The 13,109-nt window shown below is 38.1% G+C and overlaps 1 protein-coding gene across 1 annotated transcript in view; it reads right to left on the bottom strand.

Moving 5' to 3' along the window:
- FGD6 (FYVE, RhoGEF and PH domain containing 6) overlaps positions 1-13,109 on the bottom strand; it is a 60,996-nt gene that overhangs the window by 7,288 nt on the left and 40,599 nt on the right. The window contains exons 9-16 of the mRNA XM_032207684.1: positions 10,793-10,851; positions 10,585-10,656; positions 10,007-10,075; positions 8,519-8,602; positions 7,296-7,375; positions 2,287-2,389; positions 1,623-1,769; positions 715-817 (exon numbers count right to left, since the gene is read on the bottom strand). Of these exons, the coding sequence (XP_032063575.1) occupies positions 715-817; positions 1,623-1,769; positions 2,287-2,389; positions 7,296-7,375; positions 8,519-8,602; positions 10,007-10,075; positions 10,585-10,656; positions 10,793-10,851 (717 nt within the window). The remainder of the gene's footprint in view (positions 1-714; positions 818-1,622; positions 1,770-2,286; positions 2,390-7,295; positions 7,376-8,518; positions 8,603-10,006; positions 10,076-10,584; positions 10,657-10,792; positions 10,852-13,109) is intronic.

Raw genomic sequence — 13,109 nt, 5'->3', positions numbered from 1 at the left:
TCTTTCTATGGACACACACTACTATTTTCCAGTCCAACCTGGAAGGAGAAGGGCTGCCCTAAGCTTCATTAACCCCCTTCTTGAGTTGTCCCTGAACATGACGAGGCTCTTAACAAGCAGAACAGAAACGTGATTGGGTTGCCAGCTGTACCGCACCTGCTCAGCAGCAATTTTCCCAGAGAGAAGGACCTGTAATTGCCTGCAGCACAGCAGCCCCTAGTGCCCAATGCAAAGACCTGCATGCAGCCCAAGCAATCCACCTGCCCCATCCATCTTCACAGGCTCCCACACCCACTCCGAGGATTGGAGATGCTGCTTCCCACTTCCCCATAACAACGGACACTACCAGCATGCGAGAAGCCATGGCTTGTGCCTTTCACTAGGGCATCACTGATTTCCTCAGACACCATTGAAAGCTTGCGTTGACCTGGCGCTTCTGCCAGAGGGGTGGGCAGCGAACTGCTTCACTCCATGTTCATGCCTTATTTGTGTAACCTATACTCAGGTCTTTGAATACAACAATTTATCTCAAAAGAGAGATGGGACTGGGCACCCACCTCACTGGGAGGTGCTGTAACCTCTAACCTCAGATGGCTACAGCCTTTCAGGCCCTAGAAGAACTAGGCACTCAAATCCAGCAGTAAAGATGAGGCACACTCATATTGTGTTAAAATGGGGCATAGAAATGAGACAGTTTGTGCAGATTTTCTTTACCTTGTTTTTGTAGCTCTCTGAAGCAATGATCACATACTCTTGCTGGCTGGTTTTTCATATAATCTAAACCATGTTTATTTGATGAGCAAGCTTGACAGACAATCTGGAAACAAATAAATGCATTACAGCCCATTACTGTACATGATATGCACCTGTAAATCACCTGTAAATGCTCTAAGATATTTGCTTCAGTAGTTAAGCCCATAACAGAACCTCTATTTTAGAACCACTATTTTACGCTGAAAATGGTTTAATGCCTTGGCTTGTTCTTATGTTCAACATGCTGTTCTTTCCTCCTCTAAACTATGAAAATTTAGGAAAAAACACTCAATTACACAAGTCATAAATCATTGTTAATAATCCATGAAGAGTGGACTAAGCATACTGTGTTACTTAACTATTACATTCAGAAGCTTTTAAAGGAATAACTAAAAGTAGTCCTTACTGTTTTGAAAACTTTTCTGCAAAACAGATAGCTGAACTACGTTGAATTCTGTATTCCCATTTTGTTAACACAAGAAAACAAAAGATCATTAGATATGCCTGCATTTCATAAAAGATAAATTTAAAATGTTTGGTACAAACTTTAAAAAAAAAAAAAGTTAATTATCTTAAAAAAAATAGTGAGGAAGATATTTTTAACATTTCCACTAACATTCTTGGTTTGTACTACAAAACTGCAGAAGCAGGAGACAAACACAAATAATATCCCCAAATGCAAAGTAAGTAACACGTACCAGGTTAACTGGTATCTCGTAACTACTCTAAAAAGCATGCTGCTTTTGATCCATACAATTGTTTCATAGTACAGTGTTCCCTCAAACAGTAGCCATGGTGCAACCAGGCTGTATTTGTCATACAAAGAACTGGAATGACTAACAGAAAAGCTAATTACAAAATTGCCCAACCTTTCCACATGCCCTGCAGTGATGCCTTCTCCACGTCAACGTGAATTCACTTGTACAGATCATGCACATAGTGGCTCTAGTATCAGGAATCCAGATAGGAGCTTTTGATCCTAGTGGGCTATCTTCTTCCTGCTTCTCTGGATCTGCCTAAGAGAACACAGGCAGAGTACCATTATATTCAGAGATTAAAAATAAGGTAAACACTTATCAGTGATTATATGTTAACTCTAATAACACTGGAAAGCCCTCTCTGATAAAATGTCATGGTCTTAAATGTCATCTACTATTTCACCAGTGACCACTATAATGCAAGCCTAATGACAGAGCTGTACTTAATTAGTTCAAAAAAAACTGTGTGACTACCAAGCTTTACCAACCTATTTATATAGATAGCTGCTATCTTTAAAATGTTCTCATATCATCTTTCTGTTCTCAGGGTTACAGAAAGAATTGAAAAAAATGGTTTGGATTTTTTGGAAGTCATTTTAAATTTCTGAAGTAGATAATGTTATGAAACATCATTCTATTCTATCATCACCTGTTCTCTTATCAATTACTATTCTGTTTTGCTATTCATCATGAAATGCCTCTTGCATCTCTAGACATCTGCTGGGAAATTTTATATTTAAAAAGGAAACAAAACAATAATAACACTGTGATATACCTCTTCAAGACTTTTGCTAGGATTGAATGTGATTCTCTTTTTTGTATATTCTTCAATTGACCTGGAGATAGCTTCTAACCATTCATCTCTTTCTGTGGCAGAACTGTTGGGGCAAAAAAATATAATTAAAAAAAAATCAATACATTATTAGCATTTAAAGCTAAGAAGTGAGTGTTGATTCAGATTCTATCAGCTTTATTACACATTGATTTAACTCTTGCAGTTTCTCAGTTTTATAGACTGTCTCTGGTTCCTGTTGAAACTCGTATTACCCTTTATAAATTATATACACTGCATGGTGTCAGTTACTTGTGTTAATATTAAAAAAGATATTTTTACAGATATTTTCTGTATCTGTTGTCATAACATGGATTCCTTCTTTCCTTTTCCTCCTCCCAAAATAGCATATGATTGTTTCAAGGTTTGACGTTGTTATTTCCACCTCCTCCTCCACCACAGACCCATGAACAGCTTGACTACCACTCGTGTAAATGGTACTCCCAAGAACACAGGCACGGGGCCTTCCTCATAAGAGGGAATCCGAAATTTCAGCAAGCATTCCTCCCTGATGCAGTATGTTATACCTAGTCCTGTAAAACTCCAACATTCTTCCCTAAAAAATGCAGTTTATTACCCAGCTTCATAGTCCCGACAGTTTGTTCCTATGAAGTCTAATAATTATGCTGTTTCCAAAAATATATATTATTTTCTTTTCCAAAATTTTCCATTGGATTAGCTAGCCCAAAGAGAGAAACGGTTCTCTGTCCGATCAGCTTCCTGTATCCCTTTACCCTGAAGTACTTCCTGAGGCTGTGGGCAGACCACTTGCATATAATACAAACCCATTTTGCTGCAGCAAAGCGCGGGTTACCTTTCAGCCCCTAGGTTTTATTTTCTGCCCTGTGCCCGAACACACATGTGGCCACAGAGTGGGCTCTGTGCAGTGAACTGGACCTGGAAACAAATTCGTACTGAAGCAAGGAATTGACCAGCCCTTCTCAGGATCAATTTGCCGACTGGGCTCATCTCACAGCTAAACAATTGCTTGTGCCAGCACAAAGGAGAGAGGGCCTGGAGGGAGGAAGGAGCAGTTTGTGGCTGAGGAATTGCTAGACTGCTCGTTTAAGATGCAGCGCCAGCTTAGAAAGGACTGCTGAAATCTAAACCAGAAGTTGTTACCAATGATATTTTCTATTCCCCACTTCTTTAATAGTTTCACATAAATTACTATTCTTCTTTAAACCAAGAAGTTTAACATGATGCATATCTAAAAAAGACAGTTAGAAAAAAGAGGAAAGCAATGATTGAGGTGTGCAACACCCACTAGCTATTATTTAATGGCTACTGTAGGTGAAATTGGAAGCTTTGATCATTTCTGAACCATTAAGGAAAATATTCTGAGCTGAGGTTTTGAACTGGATGAAATTGGGTACTGAATAGAATCAGAGTGGACAAATCTGATGTGGCAAACACAGGAGAAGCCCGTGAGGCACAAAGGAAAACACGATCTAGTACACACAGCAATAAAATCAGAACAAAAGGAAAGGAAATAAGATACAAGCAAGGGCAAAGCAATGTATTATTGTCTGTCCTAGTATCTCACACTCTGAGTGGAACATTTTGTTCAGTTTATTTACCCTTGTTTCCTCATCCGGTAGGAAGGACTGGCCTGCATCAGCTACATAACATTCTTAATTCCAATCAACTCCTTTGGCTTTTTCAAAATCTGGTTGCATTTAATTAAGTTCTTAAAACTATTATTAAATAATTAGAGTTGGTTCGGTGTTGGAGATTAAGCATCCCCCAGTCATGTGGGGATTGTTACAGATGGGGCTGCTCACACAGTGAGCTACATGGCTTAGGCCTTAACATTTTATTAGGGAGCTTGCACTTGGTAGGTCTGCTGGTGTGAGCCTTTAGGGTTGTTTATAACACTCCAGTGCTTGAGAGCAAAAGGTGTCTCCATCAGCAACCAAACTGATGTAAAGGTTTCCAGCAAAAAAAGGCAGCGTTTCCTCTGCTGTCCCTGCCAGCCCTCCCCCAGCTGCACAGCTCTGCCACTTCCCTTGCTGCAGATCCTGTGGCTGTTGCATCCTTCCAAAAGTGGCTTTGTTCACTAAAATCACAGAGTTCTCTTAGCTTTGCTTACCTAGTTATGTTTAAGATTTTAGCTAATAAACCAGCAGAAATCTCAATTGGACTGCAGAGAGCCCCAGCGATGTCTGTTTCTGGCAGCCGTGCGTGCGAGGAGCACAGTCGCAGCTGCTCAATGCAGCCAAGCTGTTAGGTGGTCCCAGGAGGGCTCAGAGGAGGACAGGCCCTGTTGTTTGCAGGCTCGGAGCCCCAGGGCACTTCTCACAGCTGAGCTAGTCTTGCATGAGCTATCCTTATGTTAAGAGGGGAATACAGCTCTCTGCCTGGGGTGGCTGTTAGCTAGCCTTATTGCAGGAGACAGGCCAGCTGGCCTCAGACCACGTCAGGCTGGCATGACTGTTGTTTTCAGGACCCCAGCTTTACTTCTGCACAGTGCTTTATCATGCAGATGCACTAACTTGTTTTTATAATTAAGAGGTTTCCAGTACAATACCGCATTGTACCATGCAAAACAATCCACATCCCTACGGACAACCCAAGAAAATTGAAGCCTCAACCCAGACTAGATAAAGCAGAATGCTAATGCAGCCAGCACAGCCAGCAAAACCAAACCTGAAGCAAGAAAGACTGTTGTTTAGGCATTAATCTATGTTTCTGATTTAACTGGCTTACATGTTATTACTAGCAATTTTTCACCAGCATAATTGCTCCTCTCCCCCAAGTCTGCCCCCAGAAACATTTCAAAATCTCGTCTATGGTTTTGTAACAGATTTTTACTGCATAGGAGCCAAGAAGCTGTTAGGATGAGGTATCAAAGGGAAGATGCAGTCTGTATTAACAAGATACCGATTCTCTACATCTGCACTATTTATCCATAGGAACAGCGTCATAAACATATGCAAAAACCTACTGCTAGTATTTTTTCACTTGTTTCCCTTCTGTACCACAGCAAACCCAGGTTTTGCTTTCAGATAAAAATCCTCATCTACACCCGGATCCCCCAACTTCTCTTTCACCCCAAGCAAATGCAACCTCTCTCTGTCACGGTTGTGTAACTTTGGGCTCTTGCACACACCGTTTCCAGTAAGTATAAAAATAACAGAGATGAATGTTCTCCAAAGATGCAAGGTTAAAAACACTAAAAAAGAAAGAGTAAGTCAGAGCAGCTTTAGTTGGTAACGTGAGGGTAATTCCAGTAATTTCAAGGACAAGACAAAAGCATGTCACAAATGACACTCACAGTGATAGGAACGTTATGGGTTTTGCCCCATTCACCAGCATGTATTTTGTAGGAGTTACTTTTAATCTAACAATTAATCAGCTCCTCAGAAAGAAGAGGTTATCCTGTTTTGTAGACAATATGTAGGTTGTATTTCAAGATGATAATCTTTTCACAAGTTCCAATTAATCTTTTTACATTACTTTTTTAATAACTCTGAAGTAGAAATGTTGTTTCAAGTCATGAGGAGATAAAAACACACAAGCTACTACAATTCCACAAATATCTTTATGTATTTTTGCAACACCCAGTCACAAAGGCACCTAAGCAGCAGAGACCAGCTCACGAGATAGCAGTATAGAACCATACCCTAAACTATGAAATGTATCTTATTCCCAATGTGCAAAAGAATCATAAGAAGCATTTTTGTTTTTGAAAATACATAAATACTCCTTTCCAGCCTGTTATAAATAACTACTGCTCAGACACAATTGAGCTGCTTCCTCTGGCTACTCTGACAAGGTTAACCTTGGTCTACCCCTTAGCTAATGATACTGCTATCTCTGAGCAGACATCCTAATGTCAGTATTTACAAGGTCACACAGAAAGCAGCAGTCTGCCCTTGCTCAGCTTTGCTGAATAAAAGAGAAAACATGTCTTTATTCATTGATATCAGCACTGTCACAAGTGACAGACCATATCAAACTCCAATTCAAATGCAGTAAAAACAACAATCCACAAAACTAGGTCTTTGTTAGAGGCAGCTTAGTGAAGGCAGACCAGAACAGCTCCATTTTAGTGCATGTTACATGGAGAATTTATTGTTCTGGTAAAGAGAAACACCATTTCTGTAACTCCTGACATTTCTATAGTTTCATGTTCCATTCTGCACTTCACTGAGATCCATTTCTTATCTCAATTGCACTGTTATTTTAGCTAGATGACTGACCACAATGACTCCTTCCAATTTATATCAGTTAAAAATAATGTCAAAATGTATTGTTATGCCTCATATCCTGTCCTGCTAATGCACTGACAGAGAATATCAGTAACTCCGGGGGGAAAAAACAAATAGAGAAAAGTCTAAAATAAATTGAAGTGCAACTTAATTTTAATTCTTGTTCCTCTCAAAGAAAGGCAGTAAGAGGATAATATTTCAATTTACTTGAAGTTTTTAAAGGTGTAGCTAAGCTAAAGAGGAAGAAAAATCAACAGTTTTGTTCAATCTGATTAACAGTTAACTCTCCTGAGGACAGCAAAACCCCTATCAGCTGCAGCCTTAAGCCCAAATTGCTCAAATACCAGCCACATTTACTATAGATTTTGTGATTCTATCTCTCTCTTTACAACATGGAGTCTTCCTTACAGGTCAGAGTGAACTGTATTACGGACTACAAATTCACGTGGTATCTGTGAAACTGATTATATACAAGCAGGCTTCCTTTCTGCCAGCCCATTAAAAAAAGACTAAATATTCCAAATCAAATTTTAAATATGAACAAAAGCAAATTGGAACAAATCCTACTTTATTTCCAGAAATCCACATGTCAGTGTCTCTACTCTTCTGTAGTAATTCTAGCCAGAAGTCACTTTTCATTATGTAAGTGCAAAACAAGCTATGAAGATCTTAAATAAAAAGCTTAGGAGATCTGTTTGAAATCACATACTTTTAAGATCATTAATTTGCGAGACTCACCTTGCTGAAAGAATGAAGGATCTCTCTACACTTTCTATGTTCAGTTCGTTCTGATAAGCTTCCTGGGTTGGCTTTTTAACCTTCATTTGAGAAAGAAAAATTTATATTCAAACTGACACAGTATGTTTATGCTGCTTTATTTTTATTTATTGCAAGGTCTCTTAGATTTTTACTGTAGAAGGGGTAAATTAGAGAGAAGATCTCACAGTGAGGAGAACATACACCAGTCTGTAGTGCTCAGCTGCAGTACAATTACACAGAGCCCACCATTTTACTTCACTTTAGCACCATAGGAACACTGGAGGTATACAGGGGAACGAAGCTCAAGAGCTACCAGACACTTCCCACTGTGCTTCAGCATGCCTTGTAATCTTCAACAACTGTGCAAAAAAGCGCACTGCAGCACAAAAATGTAGGCCACTGGTGTGCTCCACAATGGGCATCTGCTCCATATCTCCATGGGCTAGACTGCCCTGGTGATCCTTTTGAGCTACCACATTTCAAACACAGAGGATTTTGGAAGTTGAGTGGTTCTGAGCCACCCCAAGACATCTGCTGGCAGAAGAGAGGCTGCAGCCCCGCCTGTGAAAGCTCAGGCCTGGGTGCCAGATCTGTGCTCTAGCTGGATTTGGTGCTCTTCCCTGACAGGACCAGAGATGAAATACATGAGATACTTGATTCCCGAGGCGATGCTTTGTTTCTCCCAGCAACTGTCATGTCAGGGACCATGTCAATACATGGCATGCATACTGCTTGTCACTACCCAGAGGGGTTCGGGGTTTAATTCTGGTGCTTTTCACAAAGGCTCAGAAACAAAAGCCGTATCTTCCCTTGCAGTTAACAGATCTCTATAACCCATGGAGATTTGATTGACCAGATGAAAATTATCAGACAGAGATACCTAATCTCTGGGCGTGGACAAGAAAAAGCATTTGCAAGGCAAAAGCTAAGCAGTTTAATACAAAACCAGAAGTAGGCAAGACTACTTCTGAGCAGGCCAGATGAAAGGCATGTAAGATGACGCTGTGACAGAGTTGTTTAGTAAAACACAGACAGTAATCCCACAGACAATATTATGCAAGAAACTTTACGCCTGCAGGACTGCTCTGTAACAAAAGCATTTTTAGCACCACTTTCCAACAATAAACACAGCTACCTTTCGAAAACTTAAGACCTCAGTTTAAATACATTTAGAGAAATACTTATTTTAGCAAGCGACTTACCTTCATTCCAGCCAGTGACAGCATGTTGTTGAGTTTATACATCCCTGACTGAACTGGAGTAGTATACAACAGGGCATCATTGAACTGTAATGCAGAAGCAATACTTTTTAGTGACTAAAGACTGTTTAGAGACTGATAATTTCAGATGGCATTTTACAGAAAATATAAAATTCATACGGCACTAAGATCAACTGTCCAGAAGGACATCTTCTACATCCTATTATTCCACTTAGAACCCAAGAAACATTTTCATGTTATTAATTTAGATAACAATAGGTGTCTATTTATATCCTTCCTTGTGTAAATATACATTTGGCAATGAGTAAACAGTGCACGGATGTCAAAGAACAGCCTCTCAGAAAGGACAGAAATGTTTCTCGTGTACACAACTATATTGTATAACAAACTACTTTAAAAGTATATTAGAATTAACCCTTCCAACAAAGCAAAACATTCCAGAAACTAGGAGATGGCAGAATTAAAATTAGCAATTTATTATGATTATATGGACAAACTTATCCATATCAATGAAACCAGTTCAAATCTGTATCTACTGTTTATTTGCTGTTCTACCAGACTTGGCTTTATTTGATACACTTACTGAACAGCTATTAAGATGTTTTATTTCCTGTGTTGTTCAATGCGTGGATCCAGACTTCATTTATTGAACATAAACACAGACCTGAAGACTGAACTGTCTCGTGAGATTTTGCTAAGAGGTTCTTTGCAAAATAATCAACGGTTTCATGAACCTTACTACATCTTCATAACATGATCTACGAAAATCACTACTTAATATATCAGTGCTCTGTGTGCTACAAAGTAATCTCCAGAGCATAAGAAAGACACTTCCAAGCTTAGAATACGTACTTTGAGACTGCCTAGGAAAATATTTGTACTACAGTAACCAAAAGCCAGATTTCAGGCAAGACCGTGGGCCAATAATGCCACAAGTTACATACAGCAACAGTTGCTTTACTGTCTAAATAGAGGAAAGAAGCAAAAGGTTGAAGTGGCAAAAAGGTTTCAAAACAAAGCAGCAGCAGGAACAGGAAAAGAAGCTAGCACTTAATTTCCAGCTCAGTGCTATGCTCCACTTGGGATACAAGCAAAGGAGAAGAGGAAGGAGGGAAGGGTGCAGTATGAGCAGCTGAAACGTAGGTTTTACAATCTGGTGTAACTAACTGGGATGGAGTAGTTGCTGTAGTTTTCCCAATACCTCAGATAACGCCTTCTCACAACCTGCTCAAATTTTAAACAAGCATTGGTCAAAACAGTGCTTTTTATTAAGAAACTTGTTTTCTATTAAAACGTTATTGTATATGCAACAGATAATCTCCCTAAACTAGACTGACGAAGTGTAACAGCAACAAATGGTCATTTTTTCCCCTATCTGAAGTTACTAGTTAGTTATATTTGTGGTACTACCTTTCAACCACTTAAAATTACACCGTCACTAGGCACAGAGCAGTATGTACACCTTCTTACCAGAAAAAACATTCGTGGCTGCATGACCTTCCGAGACAGCTTCATCAGCGTTCCCTCTTTCAAAAATACCTAGCAAATTAAAACAAGCAATTCAAGACCTATGTTTTCAAGGCACAAGCTGTCCAAATCAGCTGATGCATTTTTTTATTATTATTATTATTTTAAATTTTTACACCTGAACTGCTGCAGGACTTTTGGGATTCATGGTTCCCTTCCTGAAAAAGGCTCTTCATCTTTACCTCTCTCTAAAAGCTAGAAAGACCAATTAGCTGCATTTGTTCTCCATACTGTGCTTGAAATCATAACAAATAAAACATTAAGCTTGAGGGGAAAAAATGCCTGCAAGATTTGGCAGAAAATCATATTCTAAAAATCACAAGTTTTCATCAGATAATTTTTCCCCCCAAAATAAACAAAATTATACATATGGGGAGGCAGTATTCATTTCACTGTCAACACCAAATAATTAAGTGATGGACCATTTTTCTCCTCAATATGTGTCAACTTCTGTACTTTGCTTGCATATCATCCACGTTGCACTTTTATACAATCATTTTAATGTCATCTGGAGGACTTACCCTTCCTGGCTGTACAATCTCATGGTGTCCATTTAAACTGTACTGAATCTGCATGAGTTTCTGAAAGTTATCCTGCAGGGAGAAAAGGAAGGCAAAGAGATAAGAAATTGCCCTTGAATCCATGTGGTGTTATTTCTCTCTCTCCTTCTCTCTTTTTAAATAATAGAAAAAGCTTTGATCAGACAGCTTCCCAAGTCAAAATACTTACTCCCTGCTTCATGATGTCATTGGCATGGTTTGCAACTTCTATGACAACAGCTAGAGCATCTGAAGGATGAAGAAATAATGTTTTTGTTATACAGATCAGTTAGAAGTGGTATTATGGAAAGGTACAATATTCCCTTTCCACACTGTGAGAATATTCAAGGATCTGATTGAGCAGTCACTGAATTCAAGAACGCTTCCCATACATCCCAGAGGCTTTCAATCATGGTTTAACAGGTGTGCCCTAGCAAGTTACCTCTCCAGCTAACAGTCACAGTGTCAAACATTTCCTATAGCTCATCCAAACAGTCTACAAGCAAAATCAAATTTTAAGTTCCTCACACAAAGGATCATTTTAATTTCAGTGTCTCTGCTTACAGCAGAAGCATAAACAACATTTTAACTGAGACTATACAGAAGTTAATTAAGCTTTTTCCGTTTTACACAGCTGCCTCCAGTGCCAGTCATAAGAAGCTACCCAGAAAAATTGTGATTTATTTCATCTGCCTTTAGTTTTGTTGCACTTCAAGGTAACAGGATAAAGTTCAAATTTCTAAACTTCAAACTTTTAATACCAGAAGCAAAAGAGAAATAAAAGAGTTATGAAAGACAAGAGGGATTTTTATTAAGTATTGATATTTAATAACTAGCAACTCAACTGAAATACATATTACAATGTATTACAATAATACAAGTGCAACTGCAAAAAGGGGTTATAAAAAAGGATTGAGTAAGCTACTGAACAGCAACTCTGTATATTGCATAAAACCCATCTAAGGATCTTATCCAAAACCTGTAATTTGTTTATGTAGGGGAAAAAAAGACTCAATTAATTGAAAGCAAGCACAACTGCTCTGATAAAATATAATTTCTACAGCATTTATCACCTTCTGAGTAATTCAAGTGCAGTCAAACACCCCAAATAAAGGAAGCACATTTACTTTAAAGTACTCAGAGAAGCCTACCAAACCAGTTAAAACCAAAGCCTTGTGTGTTTTTTGTTTTTAATATCTCTACACTATTAGTACTTTAGACTATTCATACTTCCCTTACTGTTGAGTTCATATTCAGAAAGAAAGTAGTTTAAAAGATACAGATTTCTGAACTGAAGGGTTCAGGTCATGAAGCCATATAAAAAATAAACCAAAGTGTGAATAAAAATCTCCTCCTAAGTCAATCTAGTTAATTTTGTTCAAGATTTTTATGAAATAAGACAATGCAAGTACAGGAGTCAAATAGTTAAAAAGCCACAACACATTATCAAGCATTTGATCAAAAATTAAGTTTAGATATAGATGTCATGATGTTAACTGAGTCTGCTGAAAAATAGCTGGTGGTCTCCTATTAGGAAATGCTGGAGCTGCTCCAGCCAAAACAGTCTCCAGTTCCCATCAGCTTGAAAGAAAATAAAGTTAAGGGAAATTTAACTAAATTCACAAGATAGGAATGAGTACCTGATTTTGTTGTTGCTGTTGTTATACTTTCCTTCATCTATCAGCTATTATATCTATTAAAACCTAAAATTGTACTCATCGACTTCAAAAAGACTGAAGAATGTTACAGGAAATTTGCTGGTTACTCAAGGGAAAGTTACAAGATCTCAGGGCTACTAATAGAGCCAAGATTCTAAACAAATCTAAACAACAAAACAAAATAATCTATAGGGTCAAGAAGTCCATAAACAAAACTGCTTTTTGGAAGGGAAGAACATTCCACTTTTTATATCACTTAGCTGGAGCGATGTATTAAAATGAAGGTCATCAGGAAGAATTGTGTTGTTTTTTCCAAGAATGCTAATCATAACCAAACCTTTGTCTTTTTTTTTTTTTTTTTTTTTTTTTTTTTTTTTTTTGAATTAAACAACAAAGCAAAGTCAGAAGGAACTTAATTATCACAAGAAAGATTTTGGTGAGTAAAGATTAGATTTTCTTACTCGGTTTCGAAGATTGACTACCAAACACGTCAAATGCATAAAATTAGCTTTGTCATTGTTACAACTAAGTTTCTGCTTTTACCTTCAATATATGCAGAGAGAGAAAAATTCTATGGAAAGTACCACTATAAAAAACAAAAGCTGGAGAATTCACAAGAAAATGTGATGTAAACATATTTCTTTTAAGTTGCTCACTTTTCAAGTGGTTAGTTGTTTATCGTGCAGTGCAAGCATTAGCTTGTTCACAGCCACGATGTGCAAAACAAACTTCTATGTCTGTGAAAAAGTCATCTCTTAAAACATTTTCAGCTTATAGTTTCATTGCAACCTAATAAACACATATGTCTAAATGTCATAAGAAGGATCATTATTCATTAGTTTTATGGCA

Source organism: Aythya fuligula, chromosome 1 (genome assembly GCF_009819795.1).
Source record: "Aythya fuligula isolate bAytFul2 chromosome 1, bAytFul2.pri, whole genome shotgun sequence".
NCBI lineage: Eukaryota > Metazoa > Chordata > Aves > Anseriformes > Anatidae > Aythya > Aythya fuligula.
This window is presented reverse-complemented; position numbering and strand designations above follow the sequence as displayed.